The sequence below is a fragment of the Panulirus ornatus genome, chromosome 35, assembly GCF_036320965.1.
Source record: "Panulirus ornatus isolate Po-2019 chromosome 35, ASM3632096v1, whole genome shotgun sequence".
In the NCBI taxonomy this organism is placed as follows: Eukaryota; Metazoa; Arthropoda; class Malacostraca; order Decapoda; family Palinuridae; genus Panulirus; species Panulirus ornatus.
This window is the reverse complement of record NC_092258.1, coordinates 12,206,426-12,232,067: the sequence shown is the minus strand read 5'-3', so window position 1 is coordinate 12,232,067 and position 25,642 is coordinate 12,206,426. Positions and strand designations below refer to the sequence as shown.

At 39.5% G+C, this 25,642-nt stretch overlaps 1 protein-coding gene across 1 annotated transcript in view; it reads right to left on the bottom strand.

The window, feature by feature from the left end:
- LOC139760163 (ubiquitin-conjugating enzyme E2 E1-like) overlaps positions 1-24,220 on the bottom strand; it is a 37,920-nt gene extending 13,700 nt beyond the window's left edge. Inside the window, exons 1-4 of the mRNA XM_071683075.1 lie at positions 24,076-24,220; positions 17,336-17,590; positions 12,476-12,659; positions 3,023-3,170 (exon numbers count right to left, since the gene is read on the bottom strand). Coding sequence (XP_071539176.1) covers positions 3,023-3,170; positions 12,476-12,659; positions 17,336-17,580 — 577 coding nt within the window. The 5' untranslated portion in view covers positions 17,581-17,590; positions 24,076-24,220. The remainder of the gene's footprint in view (positions 1-3,022; positions 3,171-12,475; positions 12,660-17,335; positions 17,591-24,075) is intronic.
- Between the last annotated feature and the right edge of the window lie 1,422 nt (positions 24,221-25,642).

Sequence of the window (25,642 nt, the reverse complement as noted above, 5' to 3'; positions counted from 1 at the left end):
CATGGTTTGAAGATAAAATACTTCCTCCTCCTACCAGTAACACACATACAGACATGCTACTCTTACTGATAACCTTATGGTACTCTGCCTTTGCCTCAGAAATGACCATTGTGTTCACATAACTTAAGGATTGTTTTCTTAAATTCATTCTTTATCAATCTATCATACGCATTTTTATGCTAAACTATTGTGTTCCTTCAATTTCATGAACTAATGTTTCTTTATCTAATGGACGTTTTTTTTCCTCTAATTGTACTATGTGCCTTATTTGCATCTTTTAATTTTTTCAGTTACAGAACAGTTATAAGCTTTCTTTGCTATACAAAAAAGGTCATATGTTATTAAGCTTAACATAGATAGTGTTTCCTTGAGGTTCATGGTCTTATGCATGATCATATTTCCATTATACTTATTTCTAAAAAAAAATGTGACAAATTCCAGGTTTAACTGCGAGCCTTACTCAATGGTGGTTTTAAGTTGCCCTCTAACTGCAGAGAATGAAAATGAGAGAAAAAATTCTAGTTTATATTGTATGGTGTTGCACCTCCAATGACAGTGAAGGATGTACAATGGAATGATATATCTTGAGTCTGCTTAATCCAGAGCCATTGGGTAGCAGGATCATGATCTTCAAGTGAGGACTTGAAAATAAGCAAATTATCTTACATAACCTCATTTGCAATGTGTACAATTAGATTTGCTTGACAGGAATCTGATTTGAACACCATCTTCTAGGGACACGTCCCTGTGTAAATCAGGGGACCATCATACATGTATATGGAAATATTCAGCATGCTGTTAACACCATAAAAAAGCTAAAATTAGAATATGCTTCTCAAGTGTGGTCACTACATCTACGAAAGCAAAAGGAATGCAGATCTAAAGGATGGCAACAGAGATGGTACCAAAATTAAGAGAACTAAGTTACTAGAAAGGTTAACAGGCCTCAAATTTGTCCATCATGAAGGAGAGAGGAGTAAGGGGAGAAGTGGTCACAACCCTCAAGTTTTTACACCAGTGTGATGGATGCAGAAACAGAACAACCATGGGGCCAAAATAAGAAATTAAGCAAGAAACTTTTATAAAAAGTTTTTTGCTTAATTTTACCTCTACAAAAAATACTTTTATAGTAAAGGAGAAATGGATGAATGAAAAAAACTGTTTATGAGACTGTGAAAGCGGAGAGTATACAAAAGTTTAAAATGCTGTATGATAGTAGGAAAAGTTTAAAAAATGGGTTCTTATGGATGTAGAACTCCCTCCCTATACAGCAAAAATAGATAAATACATCCACAATCTTTCTTTCCTTTGCATTCAAGATCAGAGGCTTACATCTGCATAAATCTACTTAAAGACTACAATCCCTCCAAAAATATCTTGGGATTAAAAGGTGTACAACTCTATCAGACTACAATCTCTCTTTTTAAACATACTGTACAACTCTATAAGGACTTAAATCCCTCTTTTTACACAAACCCATCTCGACTCTTAAGTGACAATGACCTCTATCCATGTGCTCCTTCATGCACCCATGACCTTGACCTTTTCCTCCATCCCTATGACTCACTTCAGCCCACATAGTTCCACCTGCTTCCACATCCACTTCCAGGTCACTTGAGCACTCAAATTCCTACAGGTCCTTCCCAACTAAACTCAAACTCATTATCAAAGAAATATATCTTGTGCAATTCTATGAAATATGTGCTACAAGAACTCAACTGGTTGCTAATAATAAACTCACATTTTCATCTTAACAATCTATGTTTATACCTAGAACCATGGTGATCTAGTCAGATGATCCTTCATAATCCTGAAGGCTCTCTTTACAAACAGTAAGAAACAGAAAGTTATGATGTTAATCTAAAACAATCATCATAGGCTTGAGACGAAAATTTGTAATAATCAATATTAAGAGAAAGTACTACAAAGGACACTAACTTATTGTTGACTTATCAACATTGTTTACAACAAAAATTTTCATAAAAACCAAGTTTTAGAGCTTTTGCAGCACTTCATGACACTTTAGAGACTTCTTAATTTTTAGTTGGTCCATATCTCATCTTTTAGAAAAATAGGAATCCCAGAAAAATGTGATTCAATATATAAATCTTCCATTTCCAAAAAGTTTATTAGGAATGGAACCCTTTCATGAACCTGGGTCTGCCTGTATTCATAACTACCCCAGGACTAATTTCTTGAAAGGGTCTTTAGAGCTGGATTTGCAACTCTTTACTAGGAGCTCCTCCAACTCAAATAAAGCACTACTTCCACCAGCAGAGAAATGATGGACTCCTTCACTAAAGGTAATGTATCACTCACACTGTAACCTCAAGTCAGCAGCTAAAAGAGTCTGACTTTCTGGTAGATGCAAGCTGCCATTCATTAATGAATCAATTACTGCTGCTGCAACACATGGTTTTGGAACATTATAAAGTTTCCTACAGACATTCTGTTGAAGAAACAACGAAGTGATGAACGAGATGGATGGTTAGGTGTAATTCTTCTGCTAATTCAATTGGAAAGTAAACTGCATTGTGAAGGAGAAAAAACACTCATAACCTTTCATATTCACATGTTATACACAAGTAGAAGGGTATATGGGGAGTTTATTTTCTAGTGAATATAAAATAAGAAGTATTGTATAATATATGAATCCACCTACATTGATGCCTAGTACTACTACAAAACTGTAACAAAACCATTTGTATGTGCATTAATCTATGTAGCCCAGTTATGTTAATATAGAGGTTATATAATTCTACTGAACTGTAAATTGCATCTTAAAGAGAGAATTGTGGTTGGCCATGCAAGGGTTAACCTGACAGGAGTGGTAACCCATTAACTTGCCAGGAGAGGTAACCCCCAACCCCAACAACCATAAAAAAAATATTGAGTATCCTCTGTGCTCATCTAAGTAGAAAATACAAGTCAGAAGGTATAATGATTTCTACGACAAGAATATTGAACCTAAGGATCAATATAAGAGTTTGGCCATATTGGCACACAACATTTCACATCTTACCTGGGTTGCAGTCAGTCAGTAAGGAACAGATGGAAAGGAGGACCTTCGAGATGGTAAGAGCAGGTGACCAATTATCCTTGAGGATATCCAGGCAGATCACCCCTTGTGAGTTTATATTGCAGTGGTAGATGCGAGTACGGAAAGTAACCTAAAATAATATTCAAGAATTACTACAGAGTGAACATGATACCTATAATAAAAATAATAATGATTACCAATATAATTGTAATATGTACTCACAAAAGAAAAGTACCAATAATTCTTGAACTTACAGAATCCTGACTTGCTAAAAAGATAGTCACAAAAGGAAGACATATCAGCTATGCTGCTTTAACTAAATGTGAAAAAAAATACATGGTGAAAAATGTAAGAATAAAAACATTTCAATATACCTACTCACTGACAAAACTTTATATCTCTAAATAAGAAAGAGTACTGAGAAAGTATCCACTAACCAAAACCCTATTTCTAATAACATGTTCACCAGATACATAGTGAACTTCATAACACTAGTATTAAATACAATTGGCAGAGATAGTGTATTTATAATGCGATGGTTCATTAAAGCAAAAACAGATAAAGTGTTTAGAAAAAATGGTCATTATGGTCATGAACTCATGTTGAGTTTGATAATCTATCCAAATACATAAGGAGGGGAAAGGAAAAGATCTCAAATCTCCCAGGATTACCCTCGGTAGAGCCAAACCAAGCACATGCATGAGGGATTTCAGCAAAAGGATGTGAAGATAGCAATGCTTCATGGCAGGAGGTTAAAAAGTTGAAGAATTGTGCATGGCTGTGTGAAGATATAAATGCTTCATGGCAGAGGGTTAAATAGTTGAGTTGTGCATGGCTGGAGCAACTGAGAGGGAAATATATGAAATGTAAAAGCAGAGTTATGAAATGAAGAGAAATTTTGAGCATCAGAGTTAGGAGACTCAACATCCAAGAGGCAAGCAATGGGAGTTTTTGTAATACAGTTGGTGCAGACACCATCCCAAGAGCACAAACCATTGTAGGGATTAAACTTAGAAATTTGATCATGTCGAAGGAAGACATCCTTGGACGGTTGGGTTTCACAGAGAAGAGAATCAGAGAAAGTGTCCATATGGTATTCCACAAAGGCAATGTTAGATTTTAGAGACTAAATGCTGCAAAAATGAAAAAGAAAAAGCCATGTCTAGGAGCCTTGTCCAAGTGAGTGGGGTAGATTTCACTAACTTCATATTGGCTTGAGGGGCTCTGAGAACAATCCAGCCCAGTTCAAAAAGAAGCACTATTCCCATTTGGCACCAGATTCTGAATATAAACAAAGAACAGCCATGATAAAAAAAAAAAAAAGGAGTGTAAAAGGGTAGTGTGATGATAAGTGCTTATTAGTACCCTTTCAGGGAGGTTATATGTTAGGTAACCTGGGTTCCAAAGTACCCACATGGAAAAAATCACACAAATCAAAAAATTTCAGTTACACTGGACACAAATTCGAAGACTGCTATATTTTAAGTGGGAAAATATATCAAGATACTGTTAAGTAATTGCATCTTTTTTTCATATATGTTCACTATTTCCTACATTAATGAGGTTGCACCAGGAACAAAGAAATTATCTTCTATAAAATCTTACAAATGAGTGAAGAAAGTGATTCTCGTCCAGCCTAAAATCAATAAACAATAGGTTTCCTGAACCATCCCAGACTGCCACAACAACCTATTTCACAGTATTGATGCAATTCATAGTATACTGAGTGAGCTACACATTGTAAGCATCCAGGGATCCTCTGGACCCCAAGCATCCAATTAACAAACAAATAAAGCAAGAGATCAGAGTGACACACCTTCCCTCAAGCAATGGAAGAGGAAAACTGATACTACCAAGAACTACATGGATGCCCCTTGCCAGGTAAGATGTGCAACAAGCATACACCAAACAGACTCCAAAATCCCCAAGTTAACTATAAAGAGCAAGATTTATAGACTGGATGCCAACAACCCACACGCAGATGTGACAAGGAAGAAAGAGTTACCCTGGTCTGGAAGGGGAACACGACAGACAGCACAGTGCTGGCTCACCATGACATTATCACTAAGCATCCTGATACCCAGGAGGATGCACGTCCCAGGAAAGTGAACACCCTCCACCAAACACACAAATAAAGCAAGAGATAAGAGTGACACACCTTCCCTCAGGCAATGGAGGAGGAAAATTGATGCTACCCTAAACTGTATGAATGCCCCTCGCCAGGTAAGATGTGCAACAAGCACACACCAAAGAAAGATGTGCAACAAGCACAAGTTACCCTGGTCTGGAAGGGGAACACGACAGACAGCACAGTGCTGGCTCACCAAGACGTTATCACTAAGCATCCCGATACCCAGGAGGAAGTACGTCCCAGGAAAGTGAACACCATCCACCCACTACCAGTAGCTGCTTAATTCTTAAATAAAAAATCTGTAAATATCAAGTGGGCAAAGTCACAATGAACACATTTAACAGAACAGTTCGTGAAAGACAACGTCAGATACAAAGTCACAATGAACACAGTTAACAGAACAGTTCATAAGAGACAATGTCAGATACAACGAACAAATTTCAAACCCATACACTTGGAATCCAAAGGAAACCACTCACCAGTGTCTTTAGTTAATAATTAGAATGCATGTTTCTATAATACAGCACTGGGCACACAACTCTTCAAAATAAGTGAATAATGCCAATAACTACACTGATGTCATTCAAATAAGTCATACAGCTACCTACATGACTTATGCTTTACAAATACCATCAAAATAAAAAAGGATCAAGCAAGCTACAATTAATACAAACCAGAGCACTAAGAGGGATTTTAATTTTACTGATAAAAACGAATTCCGGGATTACCATGATTAATGTCATCCCTCCCCGTATGCTAGTTACATGCCTTGGTAAGAAATGAGCTGTACCTTAGGTGGTTTAAACGGATATTCCGCAGAGAAGTGAATGTCAAGAAAAAAGACACCTCCTTCATACACAGAGCCTGGTGGGCCTAAGATGGTTGAGACCCATTCATACAGATTGTCCCCCTTGGGCCCTGCACTACAGTTGGGTGGAGGGTCCAATGTAATCTCAGCCAGTTCTTTCTGTATCCTGTTGAACAAAGAAAGTCTTAATACTTCCCACGTTATTCTCTCTTTCATAAATATGTTATCAGTACAAGTGTTGAGCTTCTATAAAATACCGCAGCATGAATAATATTAATGATCTGAAAGTAAGGGGAATATTTTGCTTAAGCTATCATGCTCTACACTTAAGCACAAATTGAAATTTGTATTAGCTGCAAATGAAACTAAAATACAAGACATAATATTACAACATTTGCTACACTGCAGTAGGATACTATCTTCATACTTGTTCACTGTTTCCTGCATTAGCGAGGAAGCACCACGAAGCAGACGAAGAAAGGAACATCTGCACAAAAACACATATACACTTACACCCAAACACATGTAAAGATCCATTTATATTTATTATACTTTGTCGCTGTCTCCTGCGTTAGCGAGGTAGCACAAGGAAACAGACGAAAGAATGGCCCTCTGATTGCTCTCTCCGAAATAGAGGGGTGGAGCCATAACCATCCCAGAAATGTGTTCAGTACTCATGCTAGGGCAACTAAAACCACTGTAGATACGAAATACGCTTGCAAGAAAAATAGTTACAGCACATAAACTAAACCTCTAACTTATATTAGGTAGCAAACTTCGTGATATTCACAATGTGGGATTTCAGGGACAGAGTAGAAGTTAAGTCATGCCTAACATTTTAATGTCATTCAAGGTTGAATTGTGTAGTTTTGACATTGAACTGAGGTAAAGGAGTGACTATTACAAGGAGCCATAGGAAGGAATGGCATTTTAGCACTACAGCTATCATTTTAATGAGGTTACTGTTTCCTCAATAAAGGGTATCATGTGAGGGGCAAAGTTTATTCTGTAAGGTGAGTGGAAAAGGTGGACAACTTGTGGAGTTGTCTTCTGTAACAGACTGGTGACTGGGAACAAATCATTTAAAACAAGGCAAATACAATTCCTAAATACTTTCCCTTGTCTTTTCTTTTTCCTATTCATTAACATATCTATATTTCAATTAAGGCCCACCTTCATGAGGACTTCTGTCTATTACTGGAGCCTCCAACATATACATAAAAAGAATAAATATATGGTGGGAAAGATGGTAATCAGGCATTATTGGATTATATATTAAATGGCAGGTATGCTACAGAGACACTCTAGGATGTGACTACGCTGAGAGGGGCAACTGGTGGGATGTCTCATCATCACCTGGCATAAGCAAGTGTAAAGCTTTCAAGAGGTTTTTTGAAAAGAGGAAACAATATGGGTAAGAGGAGTGTGGTGAAAGTGGAAACAATATGGGTAAGTGGAGTGTGGTGAGAGTAAGTGTAAGTGGTGAGAGTGAGCGAGCTTGGTAAGGAAACCTATGAAGACATACCATAAGAAACTGAGTGTAGAATGGCAAAATGTGAGAGTAAACAAAGCTTGGGGACTGGATGAGGAAAGGGAGGTATTTAGAGAAACAGTGCTGGCATGTGCAAGGGAAGTGTGTAGCACGAGGAATGCGGCAGGAGCACAGGTGAGAAAGGGTAGTGAGTGGTGAGATGACAAAGTTGCTGGTGAAAGAGCTTAGAGAGGTGTATGGGCAGAACTTGCAAGAAGGAAGTGCAAATTATAAGAAGATACACAAAAGGAAGCAAAATGTCAAGGTGCAGGAATTGAAAAGAGGGCACAAGAGAGAAGGGGTGAGCGAGTATTATAAACTTCAGGGAGAATAAATATATTTGAAGTAGGTTATCAGTGAAAAAAAAAGAGAACAAATGGGAACCTTGGTAGAGGGGAAAAGATGGCAAAGTGGTAACAGATAATGATGGGGTGACGGAAGGAGATTGAGCAACTATCTTGAAGGACTGTTAAATGTGTATCATGATAGGGTGGCATAAGTAGGGTGTTTGGGTTGGAGAGGTAGGGTGTTTGGGTTGGAGAGGTAAAAGTCTTGCTTAAAATGAAAAGTGGCAAGGCAGCTGGAGTTGATATTGCAGCTAAATTTCTGGAGGAAGGAGATGATTGTGTCCCTGATTAGTTACTTAGGATTTTCAAGGTAAGTATGGATCATGGTGAGGTGCCCGAAGATTGGTGAAATGCGCGTATAGCACCACTGTGCAAAGGCAAGGGGAACAAAGGTGTGTGTTCAAACTACAGAGGTAAAGGTTTGTTGATGTAACAAGTAAGTAGCATGGAAGACTGACAAGAGAATGTGAGTGAAATACTTATGTGTGGATCAGGTGTTTGCCTTAAAGAATGAGAAAAATACTTAAGAGAAACAGAAAGAATGGTATGTCGCATCTAGAGATTTGGAGAAAGCATATGATAAGGCTGACAGAGATGACTGGTGGAAGGTCTCACAAATATTGTGTGGGAGGAAAGCTTCTAGAGGCAGTGAGAAGTTTTCATCAGGTGTAAGATGTGGATATAAGAAGGAAGAGAGGAGAGTGAGTGGTTCTAGGCGAAGGTCTGTTTGTGATGTCACCATGGCTGTTCAATTTGTTTGTGGCTGGGGTGGTGAGAGAAGTGAATAAAATAACATTGGAGAGGGAATGAGTACCCAGTGTGTAGGGATGAGGGAGTCTGGGGAAGAGGGTCAGCTGCCATTTGCTGATGACAAAGCACTGGTGGTAAATTTGAATGAAAAACTGCAAAAGCTGAGAGTAAATGTGAATAAGAGGAAAGTTATTGGGTACAGTAGGGCTGAGGGACAAGTCAATTTTGGGAGGTAAGTCTGAATGGAGAAAAACTGGAGGATGTGAAGTGTTTTAGATATCTGGGAGTGGATTTGGCAGCGGATGGAACCATGGAAGTGGAAGTGAGTCATAGGGTGGGGGAGGGGGCGAAAGTTCTGGGAACGTTGAAAAACGTGTGGAAGTCGAGAACATTATCTTGGAAAGCAAGGCGTGGGCTATAGATAGAGTTGTGCGCAGGAGGGTGGATGTGCTGGAAATGAGATGTTTGAGGACAATATGTGGTGTGAGGTGGTTTGATCGAGTAAGTAATGAAAGGGTAAGAGATGTATGGTAATAAAAAGAGTCTGGTTGAGATAGCAGAAGAGGGTGTTTTGAAATGGTCACATGGAGAGAATGAGTGAGGAAAGATTGACAAAGAGGATATATGTGTCAGAGGTGGAGGGAACGAGGAAAGTGGGAGACCAAATTGGAGGTGGAAAGATGGAGTGAAAAAGATTTTGAGTGATCGGGGCTTGAACATGCAGGAGGGTGAAAGGCGTGCAAGGAATAGAGTGAATTGGAACGATGTGGTATACTAGGGTCAACGTGCTGTCAATGGATTGAATCAGGGCATATGAAGCGTCTGGGGTAAACCATGGAAAGTTTTGTGGGGCCTGGACATGGAAGGGGAGCTGTGGTTTCGGTGCAGTAAACATGACAGCTAGAGACTGAGTGTGAACGAATGTAGCCTTTGTTGTCTTTTCTTAGCACTACCTCGTGCACATGGAGGGATTGTCATTTCATGTGTGGCAGGGTGGCGACGGGAATGAATAAGGGCAGACAGTATGAATTATGTATTCACTAATATTGCTTTGTCGCTGTCTCCCGTGTTAGCAAGGCAGCGCAAGGAAACAGACGAAAGAATGGCCCAACCCACCCACATACACATGTATACACATACACGTCCACACATGCAAATATACATACATATATGTATATGTCTGTGTGTGTGTATATATATGTATATGTTGAGATGTATAGGTATGAATTATGTACATGTGTATATATGTATATGTCTGTGTGTGTATCTGTATGTATACATTGAGATGTAAAGGTATGTATATGTGCATGTGTGGACATGTATATATACATGTGTATGTGGGTGGGTTGGGCCATTCTTCCGTCTGTTTCCTTGCGCTACCTCGCTAATGCGGGAGACAACAACAAAGTATAATAATAACATAATGATTAGGACCATGGCTACAAGAGCCTAATTGGCAGAGATAGTGTATTTATAATGCGATGGTTCATTAAAGCAAAAACAGATAAAGTGTTTAGAAAAAATGGTCATTATGGTCATGAACTCATGCTGAGTTTGATAATCTATCCAAATACATAAGGAGGGGAAAGGAAAAGATCTCAAATCTCCCAGGATTACCCTCGGTAGAGCCAAACCAAGCACATGCATGAGGGATTTCAGCAAAAGGATGTGAAGATAGCAATGCTTCATGGCAGGAGGTTAAAAAGTTGAAGAATTGTGCATGGCTGTGTGAAGATATAAATGCTTCATGGCAGAGGGTTAAATAGTTGAGTTGTGCATGGCTGGAGCAACTGAGAGGGAAATATATGAAATGTAAAAGCAGAGTTATGAAATGTAGAGAAATTTTGAGCATCAGAGTTAGGAGACTCAACATCCAAGAGGCAAGCAATGGGAGTTTTTGTAATACAGTTGGTGCAGACACCATCCCAAGTGCACAAACCATTGTAGGGATTAAACTTAGAAATTTGATCATGTCGAAGGAAGACATCCTTGGACAGTTGGGTTTCACAGAGAAGAGAATCAGAGAAAGTGGACATATGGTATTCCACAAAGGCAATGTTAGATTATAGAGACTAAATGCTGCAAAAATGAAAAAGAAAAAGCCATGTCTAGGAGCCTTGTCCAAGTGAGTGGGGAAGATTTCACTAACTTCATATCGGCTTGAGGGGCTCTGAGAACAATCCAGCCCAGTTCAAAAAGAAGCACTATTCTCATTTGGCACCAGATTCTGAATATAAACAAAGAACAGCCATGATAAAAAAAAAAAAAGGAGTGTAAAAGGGTAGTGTGATGATAAGTGCTTATTAGTACCCTTTCAGGGAGGTTATATGTTAGGTAACCTGGGTTCCAAAGTACCCACATGGAAAAAATCACACAAATCAAAAAATTTCAGTTACACTGGACACAAATTCGAAGACCGCTATATTTTAAGTGGGAAAATATATCAAGATACTGTTAAGTAATTGCATCTTTTTTTCATATATGTTCACTATTTCCTACATTAATGAGGTTGCACCAGGAACAAAGAAATTATCTTCTATAAAATCTTACAAATGAGTGAAGAAAGTGATTCTCGTCCAGCCTAAAATCAATAAACAATAGGTTTCCTGAACCATCCCAGACTGCCACAACAACCTATTTCACAGTATTGATACAATTCATAGTATACTGAGTGAGAGCTACACATTGTAAGCATCCAGGGATCCTCTGGACCCCAAGCATCCAATTAACAAACAAATAAAGCAAGAGATCAGAGTGACACACCTTCCCTCAAGCAATGGAAGAGGAAAACTGATACTACCAAGAACTACATGGATGCCCCTTGCCAGGTAAGATGTGCAACAAGCATACACTAAACAGACTCCAAAATCCCCAAGTTAACTATAAAGAGCAAGATTTATAGACTGGATGCCAACAACCCACACGCAGATGTGACAAGGAAGAAAGAGTTACCCTGGTCTGGAAGGGGAACACGACAGACAGCACAGTGCTGGCTCACCATGACATTATCACTAAGCATCCTGATACCCAGGAGGATGCACGTCCCAGGAAAGTGAACACCCTCCACCAAACACACAAATAAAGCAAGAGATCAGAGTGACACACCTTCCCTCAGGCAATGGAGGAGGAAAATTGATGCTACCCTAAACTGCATGAATGCCCCTCGCCAGGTAAGATGTGCAACAAGCACACACCAAAGAAAGATGTGCAACAAGCACAAGTTACCCTGGTCTGGAAGGGGAACACGACAGACAGCACAGTGCTGGCTCACCAAGACGTTATCACTAAGCATCCCGATACCCAGGAGGAAGTACGTCCCAGGAAAGTGAACACCATCCACCCACTACCAGTAGCTGCTAAATTCTTAAATAAAAAATCTGTAAATATCAAGTGGGCAAAGTCACAATGAACACATTTAACAGAACAGTTCGTGAAAGACAACGTCAGATACAAAGTCACAATGAACACAGTTAACAGAACAGTTCATAAGAGACAATGTCAGAGACAACGAACAAATTTCAAACCCATACACTTGGAATCCAAAGGAAACCACTCACCAGTGTCTTTAGTTAATAATTAGAATGCATGTTTCTATAATACAGCACTGGGCACACAACTCTTCAAAATAAGTGAATAATGCCAATAACTACACTGATGTCATTCAAATAAGTCATACAGCTACCTACATGACTTATGCTTTACAAATACCATCAAAATAAAAAAGGATCAAGCAAGCTACAATTAATACAAACCAGAGCACTAAGAGGGATTTTAATTTTACTGATAAAAACGAATTCCGGGATTACCATGATTAATGTCATCCCTCCCTATATGCTAGTTACATGCCTTGGTAAGAAATGAGCTGTACCTTAGGTGGTTTAAACGGATATTCCGCAGAGAAGTGAATGTCAAGAAAAAAGACACCTCCTTCATACACAGAGCCTGGTGGGCCTAAGATGGTTGAGACCCATTCATACAGATTGTCCCCCTTGGGCCCTGCACTACAGTTGGGTGGAGGGTCCAATGTAATCTCAGCCAGTTCTTTCTGTATCCTGTTGAACAAAGAAAATCTTAATATTTCCCACGTTATTCTCTCTTTCATAAATATGTTATCAGTACAAGTGTTGAGCTTCTATAAAATACCGCAGCATGAATAATATTAATGATCTGAAAGTAAGGGAAATATTTTGCTTAAGCTATCATGCTCTACACTTAAGCACAAATTGAAATTTGTATTAGCTGCAAATGAAACTAAAATACAAGACATAATATTACAACATTTGCTACACTGCAGTAGGATACTATCTTCATACTTGTTCACTGTTTCCTGCATTAGCGAGGAAGCACCACGAAGCAGACGAAGAAAGGAACATCTGCACAAAAACACATATACACTTATACCCAAACACATGTAAAGATCCATTTATATTTATTATACTTTGTCGCTGTCTCCTGCGTTAGCGAGGTAGCACAAGGAAACAGACGAAAGAATGGCCCAACCCACCCACATACACATCCACACACGCAAATATACATACCTATACATTTCAACGTATACATATATAAACACACACAGGCATATACATATATACACATGTACATAATTCATAGTCTGCCCTTATTCATGTTCAGGCCCCGATCACTCAAAATCTTTTTCACTCCCATCTTTCCACCTCCAATTTGGTCTCCCACTTCTCCTCATTCCCTCCACCTCTGACACATACATCCTCTTGGTCAATCTTTCCTCACTCGTTCTCTCCATGTGACCAAACCATTTCAAAACACCCTCTTCTGCTCTCTCAACCATGCTCTTTTTATTACAACACATCTCTCTTATCCTTTCATTACTTACCCGATCAAACTACCTCACACCACATATTGTCCTCAAACATCTCATTTCCAGCACATCCACCCTCCTCCACACAACTCTATCCATAGCCCACGCCTCGCAACCATATAACATTGTTGGAACCACTATTCCTTCAAACATACCCATTTTTGCTTTCCAAGATAACGTTCTCAACTTCCACACTGGTCATTTCCCAACAGGTGCACATAGCCAGCAGATAGCATTTTACAGAAACTAACTGTACAACGCGGAGGTATATGAATACGAACATGTATGTTCTATGAAGGTGTATATACACATACACACATGTACATAATTCATACTGGCTGCCTTTATTCATTTTCCATTGCCACCCCGCCACACATGAAATAAAAACCCCCTCCCCCCTCATGTGTGCGAGGTAGCTCTAGGAAAAGACAACAAAGGCCACATCCGTTCACACTCAGTTTCTAGCTGTCATGTAATAATGCACTGAAACCACAGCTCCCTTTCCACATCCAGGCCCCACAGAACTTTCCATGGTTTACCCCAGACACTTCACATGCCTTGGTTCAATCCATTGACAGCACGTCGACCCCAGTATACCACATCGTTCCAATTCACTCTATTCCTTGTACGCCTTTTTTTTCACTGCTTCTAGGAACTCACCTCCCACACCATATACTCTTAATATCTTCCACAAAGCATCTCTATCAACTCTATCATATGCCTTCTCCAGATCCATAAATGCTACATACAAATCCATTTGCTTTTCTGAGTATTTCTCACATACATTCTTCAAAGCAAACACCTGATCCACACATCCTCTACCACTTCTGAAACTACACTGCTCTTCCCCAATCTGATGCTCTATACATGCCTTCCCCCTCTCAATCAGTACCCTGCCGTATAATTTCCCGGGAATACTCAACAAACTTATACCTCTGTAATTTGAGCACTCACCTTTATCCCCTTTGCCTTTGTACAATGAAATTATGCATGCATTTCACCAATCCTCAGGCACTTCACCATGAGCCATACATACACTGAATATCCTCACCAACCAGTCAAAAACACAGTCACCACCTATTTTAATAAATTCCACAGCAATACCATCCAAACCCACCGCCTTGCCAGCTTTCATCTTCCACAAAGCTTTCACTACCTCTTCTCTGTTAACCAAATCATTCTCCCTGACCCTCTCACTTTGCACACCACCTCGACCCTAACATCAAACACATAAAACAAACCTTCAAAATACTCACTCCATTTCCCTTTTACTTCACCACTACTTGTTATTACCTCCCCATTTGCCCCCTTCACCTTCACTGCTACAAGCAGTGAAAAGTTTTTATCGAGGATGTAATGCATTAAGGCATGTGTACGAGTAGGAAAAGAGGAAAGCAACTGGTTCCCAGTGAATGTTGGTTTGCGGCAGGGGTGCGTGATGTCTCCATGGTTGTTAAATTTGTTTATGGATGGGGTTGTTTGGAAGGTGAATGCAAGAGTTTTGGAAAGAGGGGCAAGTATGCAGTCTGCTGTGGATGAGAGGGCCTGGGAAGCGAGTCAATTATTGTTCGCTGATAATACAGCGCAAGTGGCTGATTTGGGCGAGAAACTGCAGAAGCTGGTGACTGAGTTTGGTAAAGTGTGTGAAAGAAGAAAGCTGAGAGTAAATGTGAATAAGAGCAAGGTTATTAGGTTCAGTAAGGTTGAAGGACAAGTAAATTGGGAGGCGAGTTTGAATGAAGAAAAACTGGAGGAAGTGAAGTGTTTAAGATACCAGGGAGTGGATTTGGCAATGGATGAAACCATGAAAGCAGAAGCGAGTCACACGGTGGGGGGAGGGTCAAAGGTTCTGGGAACGTTGAAGAATGTGTAGAAGGCAAGAACATTATCTCGTAGGGCAAGAATGGGTATGTTTGAAAGAATAGTGGTTCCAACAATGTTATATGGTTGTGAGGCATGGGCTATAGATAGGGTTGTGCGGAGGAGGGTGGATGTGCTGCAAATGAGATGTTTAAGGACAATATGTGGTGTGAGGTGGTTTGATCGAGTAAGTAATGAAAGGGTGAAAGAGATGTGTGGTACTAAAAAGAGTGTGGTTGAGAAAGCAGAATAGGGTGTTTTGAAATGGTTTGGTCACATGGAGAGAATGAAAGAGGAAAGATTGACAAAGAGGATAAATGTGTCAGAATTGGAGGCAATGAGGAGAAGTGGGAGACCAAATTGGAGGTGAAAGGATGGAGTGAAAATGATTTTGAGCGATCGGGGCCTGAACATACAGGAGGATGAAAGGCGTGCAAGGAATAGAGTGAATTGGAACGATTTGGTATACTGGGGTCGACGTACTTTCAAAGGATCGAACCAGGGCATGTGAAGCGTCTGGGGTAAACCATGGAAAGTTTTGTGGGGCCTGGATGTGGAAAGAGAGTTGTGGTTTCGGTGCATTACACATGACAGCTAGAGACTGAGTGTGAACGAATGTGGCCTTTGTTGTCTTTCCCTAGTGTTAAATCACACGTGCGCGGGGGAAGGGGGGTGCCGTTTCATGTGTGACGGGGTGGCGACAGGAATGGATGAAGGCAGCAAGTATGAATATGTACATGTATACATGTACATCTCTGTGTATGTATATGTATGTATACGTTGAAATGTATAGGTATGTATATGTGCGTGTGTGGGTGTTTATGTATATACATGTGTATGTGGGTGGGTTGGGTCATTCTTTCAACTGTTTCCTTGCGCTACCTCGCCAACGTGGGAGACAGCAACAAAGTATAATTCTTTCCATCTGATGTTTTTTACAGAAATAACAACAATTACAATAAATAAAATGACAAATTAACTTTTAGGGGTATAAGGAATTTAATACTTTAGTACACCTAGTGCAGTCCCCGAGAACCACACCTAAGGTGAAACAGGCAGCCACTAGTATCACTCTCACCCATACATGTTTATAACCAGTTCCAATCTGTGACAATATTTCAATCACAAACTTTTTTTTATTTGCTCATACTGTTTGTAAGTAAATACTCTATTAGTTCACATACACTAAACACTGAATATTGAGAAAGAGCAAATATTTATGAGTACTTAAGAGACACTACTAAAAGGAAAGGCTTGTGAACAGCGCTCACCACAGTAAAATATAACTGTGATGGCCTCATATGAGTTACAGGTTGTCAAGTGTTATGTGTAAAATAGATAGACTGCATGTTTGTGGACAGACAGCTCATGTGTGGCTCAGCCAGAAAAAAGTTATCTAGGATAAAGGAGTAACATTTGAGAGCCACTTAGTGCTGTCTCACTGCCCACCCACTACTAATCCTCCCACTACCCAGGAAAGGTTATACTGGTAATATTCTGTATCTACTTGATCAGTGGCTGCCTACAACTTATGAGAAAGACAAAGAATAACAATATATTTGAGTTGCTTGACTAAGGATATTGAATATTGTATGATGAGTCTTCGCCAGCATCCAAGCCACCACACACACACACACACACACACCAGTTACAAAAAGTTAGGAAATATCTCACAGATCATTCACACAATCATAAAAATAAAATAAAAAACAGATTTCAGTGAATTTTTTGAAGCCTATGACTGTATTCATTGGCATGTCTACATAAATGTTCTGGGTGACAAAGCTTCATCATTCATTTGGTCTCAATGTTAAAAGAAAGGGAAGACATTTTTTCATCTAAAAACATTAGCAATCTGCAGGATTTCTTGTACTCTTACAGTGATTATCATCAGGTATGAAATAACAATAACAAGCCATCATTAACATAAATTAACAAATGCAAAGGCCTGAAACCAAACTTTATAGTACAGTATCATCTCCAACAGAAGACCACAAAAATCAGTCTAAGAGTCAAAACGACAGAATTTACCTCTTAGCACTTGTACTGAGTGCCTTTGACATCTTGGGGTTTGGTGTGCGTGCCTCACTTCCACCTCGGGAATGGGATACTAAAGGGTTGGGTTGCCGTGTAGTACTGGTGGAACTCTGTGTGGCTGGAGCAATTGACACAACTGGTGAAGTTGTTGGGGTCTGGGGGCCAGTTGTGACAGGGGGGACAGGGGTAGACACGGGGACAGAGTCAGACCCGAGGGCACCAGTAGGTGGCGCAGACATCAATCACTGCCTTGAAAAAGAAAAAAGCAAATTTCACTTTTATGACAACTGTACTAAGCACAAAGCTTTTTTTTTTTGTGTGTGTGTGTGCGTGTGTGTGTGTGTGTGTGTGAATGCATGGAAAGTACCCCTGTGAGATTTCTAACACGAAAGGTCACTCAAAATTTTACCCTGCTGACAAGTCAAATTAAGAAGTCTAAGCCAATCAACTGTCCAAGCATACACATTGATCTCTCTACGCTAGATCTGAAAAATATCACTGAATACGTTCTGGATAACCCTAGCTAATCAAATATCAGTGTCTCATCCACAAGGTCAGGCCTAATAGAAAACTAAAGTGTTCCATGGAACACTTGTGTTGTTGGCACTGCAAAATAGCTACTGAAAGTAATATAAGAGGGGGTGGAAATACTGTTTGTTAAATATCAAAAACATCTACATAAAGTTCTATGGCTAAAGGCAAAATTTTAAATTATAAATCAGGTTAATCTTCAGGGAAAACTTATCTATAAAGGGCATAACTCAGGCAAAATCCAAACTAGAATTGCGGACCTTACACCATTCACTTTTTTCAGACACAAGGTTTAGCAGGGTTAAGGGACATGTTAATTGGGATGTAAGTTTGAATGGAGAAAAAATGGAGGAAGTTAAGTGTTTTAGATATCTGGGAGTGGACTTAGCAGCGAATGGAACCATGCACGTGGAAGTGAGTCAAAGGGTGGGAGAAGGGGCAAAGGTTCTGCAAGTAATGAAGAATGTGTGGAAAGAGAACATTATCTCAGAGAGCAAAAATATCATATGGTTGTGAAGCATGGGCTATAGACAGGGTTGTGAGGAGGAGGGTAGATGTTTAGGAAATTAAATGTTTCAGGACAATAGGTTGTGTGAGGCAGTTTGATAAAGTAAGTAATGAAAGGGGTAAGAGAGATGTGTGGAAATAAAACGAGTGTGGTTGAGAAACCAGAAAAAGACGAGCTAAAATGGCTTTGACATATGGACAGAATGATAGAGGAAATGTTGACAAAAAGGAAATATGAGTCAGAAGTGGTGGGAACAAGGACAATCGGGAGACCAAATTGGAGATGGAAAGATGGGGTGAAAAAGATTTTGAGCGATTGGGGCCTGAACAAAAGTGAAAGGCATGCATGGACTACAATGAATTGAAACGATGTGGTATACTGAGATCAACATGCCATCAATGGACTGAAACTGGGCATGTGAAGCATCCTGAGTAAACCATAAAAAGGTATGTGGGGCCTACATAAGGATAGAGAGCTGTGGTTTCTGAGCATTAAACATGATGGCTCTTATATGGATGCAAGAAGATGAGGCTCTCTTCATGTTCCTGCCACTACCCTGCTGACACAGGGATGGCAATGCTGTGGAGTGGGTGGTGCCATGAATGGATGAAGGTGAGCAAGTATGAATATGTACAAGTATATATTGGGAGGTAAGTTTGAATGGAGAAAAACTGGAGGAAGTAAAGTGTTTTAGATATCTGGGAGTGGATCTGGCAGTGGATGGAACCATGGAAGCAGAAGTGAATCATAGGGTGGGGGAGGGGGCGAAAATCCTGGGAGCCTTGAAGAATGTGTTGAAGTCGAGAACATTATCTCGGAAAGCAAAAATGGGTATGTTTGAAGGAATAGTGGTTCCAACAATGTTGTATGGTTGCGAGGCATGGGCTATGGATAGAGTAGTGCGCAGGAGGGTGGATGTGCTGGAAATGAGATGTTTGAGGACAATATGTGGTGCGAGGTGGTTTGATCGAGTAAGTAATGTAAGGGTAAGAGAGATGTGTGGAAATAAGAAGAGCGTGGTTGAGTGAGCAGAAGAGGGTGTTTTGAAATGGTTTGGGCACATGGAGAGAATGAGTGAGGAAAGATTGACCAAGAGGATATATGTATCAGAGGTGGAGGGAACGAGGAGAAGTGGGAGACCAAATTGGAGGTGGAAAGATGGAGTGAAAAAGATTTTGAGTGATCGGGGCCTGAACATGCAGGAGGGTGAAAGGCGGGCAAGGAATAGAGTGAATTGGATCGATGTGATATACCGGGGTCGACGTGCTATCAATGGATTGAATCAGGGCATGTGAAGCGTCTGGGGTAAACCATGGAAAGTTCTGAGGGGCCTGGATGTGGAAAGGGAGCTGTGGTTTCGGGCATTATTGCATGACAGCTAGAGTCTGAGTGTGAACGAATGGGGCCTTTGTTGTCTTTTCCTAGCGCTACCTCGCACATATGAGGGGGGAGGGGGATGTTATTTTTCATACATATTCGCCATTTCCCGCAATAGCGAGGTAGCGTTAAGAACAGAGGACTGAGCCTTAGAGGGAATATCCTCACTTGGCCCCTTCTCTGCTCCTTCTTTTGGAAAATTAAAAAATGAGAGGGGAGGATTTCCAGCCCCCAACTCCCTCCTCTTTTAGTCACCTTCCATAACATGGAGGGAATACGTGGGAAGCATATATGTGTATATGTATATACATTGCATCTGTAAGTGGATGCATCTTTCTTCATCTGTTTCTTGGCACAATCTCACTAATGCAGGAAATAGCAATAAAGTATAATAATAATAATAATAAAAATAATAACAATAATAATATAAACTTTGATGCATATGAACTGACCCTTACAGGCAAGATCATTTGTTCTTGATTAAGATTTTAGCCGTCATCACATCGGATATATGCTAGTGGTCACCAAAACAGAGGGAGTCTCCAAGTGGTCTACACACAAAAATGTTAAGAACCCTGCTCTTGTCTATACACTGTATTTCAAAAAGCTCTAAAAAGAGTTGTGATAATTGGACTGCGTGATATCAGAAAGTAAGAAGAATCACATAGTTAACAGATGTAAACCTGGGAAGAAATGCCAAAAAAGTCCAAATTAAAATGAGTTACTAATAAGGATAAGGTGGATTAGTATTTATCATATCAGCTTAACCTTGTGCTGTATCCAAAAATAAATTAATTTTGGTCACAGGCCTAGACAACAATCAGTGAAGCAAATGCCATCCATCCTAAAAGGTATTGTTCCCAACTTATATCCAACTGGTACAAAAGGTATGGAACACTATAAAGCATTACTTCAAATCCAAAGGTGCAATATGCACAAAAAAGAAAATACTGTAATCATTGGGAGTAAAGACCCTTCAAAACCTTACCTGTTTATAATCAGAAATAAATGAGATGCATAGTAAAGAAATTAAAGAGTGCATTGGCGAAGTACCTATGAAGCATACCAGACTAGCCAGGATGTAGGGGTTATGTGGGCCTGTATGCTGGGGCTTCCAACAGCTTGGTCAATCATTGACCAAACCCAACAGACCAAGCTAAGCCCAGGCTGTGGGGATGAAGACCCCTGAAGAGTTCACCAGGTATCAACAAGTTACAGTAAGCTTTTATAATTTATCTTCCTTACTTACACTATATATTTCAGTGACTTTAAATGTTTCTCAGATTTCGTTTAGTAAATAAAATGATTTCATTTGGTAAATAAAAAACAAAGTATTTACTTTAAACATTACTCATCTGATTATTAATTGTTACCCCAAGACATTTTTAAGCACTCCTATTTCTTCTCCAATTTTTCTTTTTGTACATATGAAAGAAACCCTCAGTGTCTGATTTAGACACTCTCTATCCACCTAAATCTCACAATCTCTTTTGGCTTTTCTGATATGACTTCTTGATATTTCCAGCTAATTCCAAGTGATGATTCCTACAATCTGCCTCTCTCTCTCCTCTACATTTTTCTATAAACACCTTTCTTCTGCCAATCAAGGTATTTCAATATATCATCCATCTAGGAAAGATGTCTAAAAGACATGTCAATATTAAGATGAAGGGCACATAGGAAGTAACTTGTGGAAGAGGGAGGAAAAGGATTCAACATGCTCTCAACACTTTGTAGATGTGACATAGAAGAAAAGTGATACACTAATAATAATCCTTAGAAATCTAACAATAATATTAAACCCATTAGTTCCTCCAAGCATAAATTTACACAAGGTGAGCAACTCTTTTATCAGCAAATACAACCTCCAAATTCTGCATCTCTAGTTCAAAGCCATCCATTGGGCCTAAGTTGGTAGAGTGCAATAATTTCTAACAATAGGCCACCCTCTAACTATGCTAATGACACATTCTCTTCAGTTTTCTAGGACAATAACTGATTGGCATTTAGCTACATCACACGACCATGCAGATGATGATCGTAAATTCCATAGACGACGACGATTTGTCCTCAGTTTGTGCTGAGAGTGATTTTATGGACAATCACTTCTAGCCTTGAAAGATAACAAAGATGAGGCATGAAAAGGTGATTCTAGTACAAATGGAGGCAGTGTTGCCAGCACCTGCCCGACTTGGACAACACTACGTTTGTCTGGTACTGCTGGTTATCTTATAGTCTTATAATTTTACTGTGAAGAAAAACTTATGTGACTCACATTGATTTACTTCAAGATTTATTGTGCAAAGTAAAACATAATATAATAACCATCAATCAATTTTTTTTTGAAAGTATACAGTAAAACATACATAATGGGAACTCACTGGACTCTTAAAGCCTTACTCTCATCCTTATTTGCACATTGTGCTGACATCTTCAAAATCTACACATTATGAGAGCAATAACGGATAAAATGTTCTTCTTTTAGAGATTTTTTAACGCTATATAAATCTTTAGCTCTGACAAGTTAAATACACTAACCCATACAAATTGCAAAACCTAGGATTCACGTGGATGTAAAACTTACCTAACTGAGGAGTTTTAGTTAAATGATAGTTGAGAAGGCTATAAAGATCAAGGAAAATGTGAGGGAAACTACCATTCATGAAACATTTCTATAAATCAAGAGAGCACACAAAAACCATATATAACTACTTAAGCACCTAAAACGTAGGTTATATGAAAAAACAAAAATCATTTTGGTCCAATTTTTATATTCAGCTCCTAGAAATTTGGGTGTTTCTTCCTCCACAAAAACCTATCTTTGGAAATGCAACCAGCAAAATTTCTTCGCCAGGCAGCAAAAGGGGAAATGATAATGTAGTGGGCAATTTCACTATAATGATGAAAATCACAGTAGTTCTCAGCCCATTGTTAGATACCGGCTTTGTAAGATCTCTTGATTTCTACAAGTGTTTCACCTTCTTTGACATAAACCCTACAACTTTCTTGACCTTCACTACTCTTCCCACAACCACTTATTAATTTCTACAAAAAAAAAACTGAACTCACACTCTGCCACCTTCACCACTTCTACTGTCAGAAATCCACGATATGCTTTTACCCACTAAACTCTCAAAGAACCAGAATTGTATCCTCAAGCACAAACTGATCAAACCATGGACTCCTCGCATGATCAAACCATGGACTCCTCGCATGATCAAACCATGGACTCCTCGCATGATCAAACCATGGACTCCTCGCATGATCAAACCATGGACTCCTCTCATGATCAAACCATGGACTCCTCGCATGATCAAACCATGGACTCCTCGCATGATCAAACCATAGACTCCTAGCATGACCAAACCAAGGACTGGAGGAGTCTCCTCCTTGAGCATGACTGTTCTAGCCATGGACTGGAAACGCTTCCTATAAACATGATCAAACCATGGATGCATGTATCCTCCTAGCACAGGACTGATCAAACTATGGATTGGAGGAGCATCCTCCAAGCATATTACTGATCAAACCAAAGACTGGAATGGTATCCATCTAGCACATGACTAATCAATGATGATTCATCACATAAATACCCCAGAAGTACTGCTTTAGTGCCTCCAGAACACAGGAACACCCCAAAAACTTACAGCATGTATGCCCTGCATCTTTAACACATCCCATTAACAATATTTTTCAATATTTCCAACTACATTCTACGGTACATACGGTTTCAGCTGGATAAATTAGGTGAATGTTATCTCATACATACTGAAAATAAATACAAACAGCCAATTAATTTCCATAATTCAGTCTGAGTACACATCCATAATTTACATCAACTTTAATCTCTTCACACACGTTTTTACGTAATCAAAGGTTCAACAACTGGTTATTTCATAAAGTTGTCAAAACCAAAAACCTACAATCCTAATTCAAAATATATGTATTATCCATTTACTTCAGTATCTATCCCCATTTATCCATATTTGTTATTCATAACTACTTACCTCGATTCATCAACTGACTACCTTTGCTGATCATCGACCAAATGTCACCCAAAACCTGCTCATAACAATCATTCACCTTAAGCTACACATCATTCACTTAACAGTTCCAACCAGAATCATCAGCATTCATTCCCATTCATCCTGGGTTATTCATCCCTCATCTCGTGCCAGCTGAGCAAGCCAGCAGCTCCAGGATCCTTCCTTCACGCCACCTTGGTAAACCTTCCTCTTTTACCACGCTCCCGTAGAAGCCCTCAGCGTTAGTCCCCTGCCAGCACAAGGAGTGGGCCGTACCTCACCAACATACTCACATATTAGGACGAAAAGGACCGAGATGTAGAAATTATGGCTGGTTTTCCATGACTGTGCTACACTAACTCTGTCGCCAACGCCACCGCTGTTCCCTGTCAGATCAGCTGATCAACGCCGGCCTCCAACCACAGCAATACACCAAACACTCACTAGCAACTCTGCATGCGGCGTGCCAGAGGAGTTAATTAATCTCTCGTCTGAGTCAGGATGGTGATCTCTCCCGGTATATGGCGGTAAGAAGAGAGAAATGAAGGGGTCTGCGTGTGTTTGGGTGAGCCTGGTGGCGGGAACAGCCGCATGCGACCACACAAAGACGCTGGACCGGGTGAGGCCAGCCCCAACCACCCGCCAAAATATGAACTTTATCACTCAACTACGCCTCACACACGACCTCCTTACCCCCCACTCATGGAAGAAGCTCTTTTTAATGTCATATATCAATGAAATAACGATCAAATCGATTTCTGAGAGGTGAGAGATATCGGTGTTGATAATGCGGTTGGGTGATGATTTCTTATGGTCTAGGGTGACAGAGATGCACTTTACCATTATTATTAATGTTGTAGCAGGTGATAGGCTGTAAATAATATTATAGTATTTATTATCTTAGAATTTAGAATACCGATACCTGTGATATAAACTGAATAATCCTGCAATCTTCTGAAATACCATGCAAACTACGCATCACCCGTTGGGGCTGTGAACAATGGTTTAGATAACATGAAAGGTGAGATTCTGACGATCAGAAATTTCCATGGATAAGTACTTCCTCAGGATCCAGTGTAACTGGGGGTAATTTGATAGAACTCAAAAGTTTCATACTCCTTTTTTGACCTTGCTGTTTCGTTCCACCATTCCATTCTATATTGGTCCCCCCCTAACGATATAGATGGCTTTCCTCTTTGCCTGCTATCTTGTACGTGCCTTGTGTTCCTGCATTTTTGTCATCCCTTCAAAGTCTATAATGCATTTCATATTCGTAATGAATTCTACATTAACATGTACGCATACTGATATATATATATATATATATATATATATATATATATATATATATATATATATATATATATATATATATATATATATATATATATATATAATTTATTTATTTATTTATTTATTCATTATACATAATTACTGTTTCCCGCGTCAGCGAGTTAGCGCCAGGAAACAGAGAATGGCCCATATATATATATATATATATATATATATATTCTTTCTTCTTTCAAACTATTCGCCATTTCCCGCATTAGCGAGGTAGCGTTAAGAACAGAGGACTGGGCCTTTGAGGGAATACCCTCACCTGGCCCAATTCTCTGTTCCTTCTTTTGGAAAAAAAAAAAAAAAAAAAAACCGAGAGGAGAGGATTTCCAGCCCCCCGCTCCCTCCCCTTTTAGTCGCCTTCTACGACACGCAGGGAATACGTGGGAAGTATTCTTAATCCCCTATCCCCAGGGATAATATATATATATATATATATATATATATATATATATATATATATATATATATATATATATATATATATATATATATATATAAACGCCCATATACGCACATATA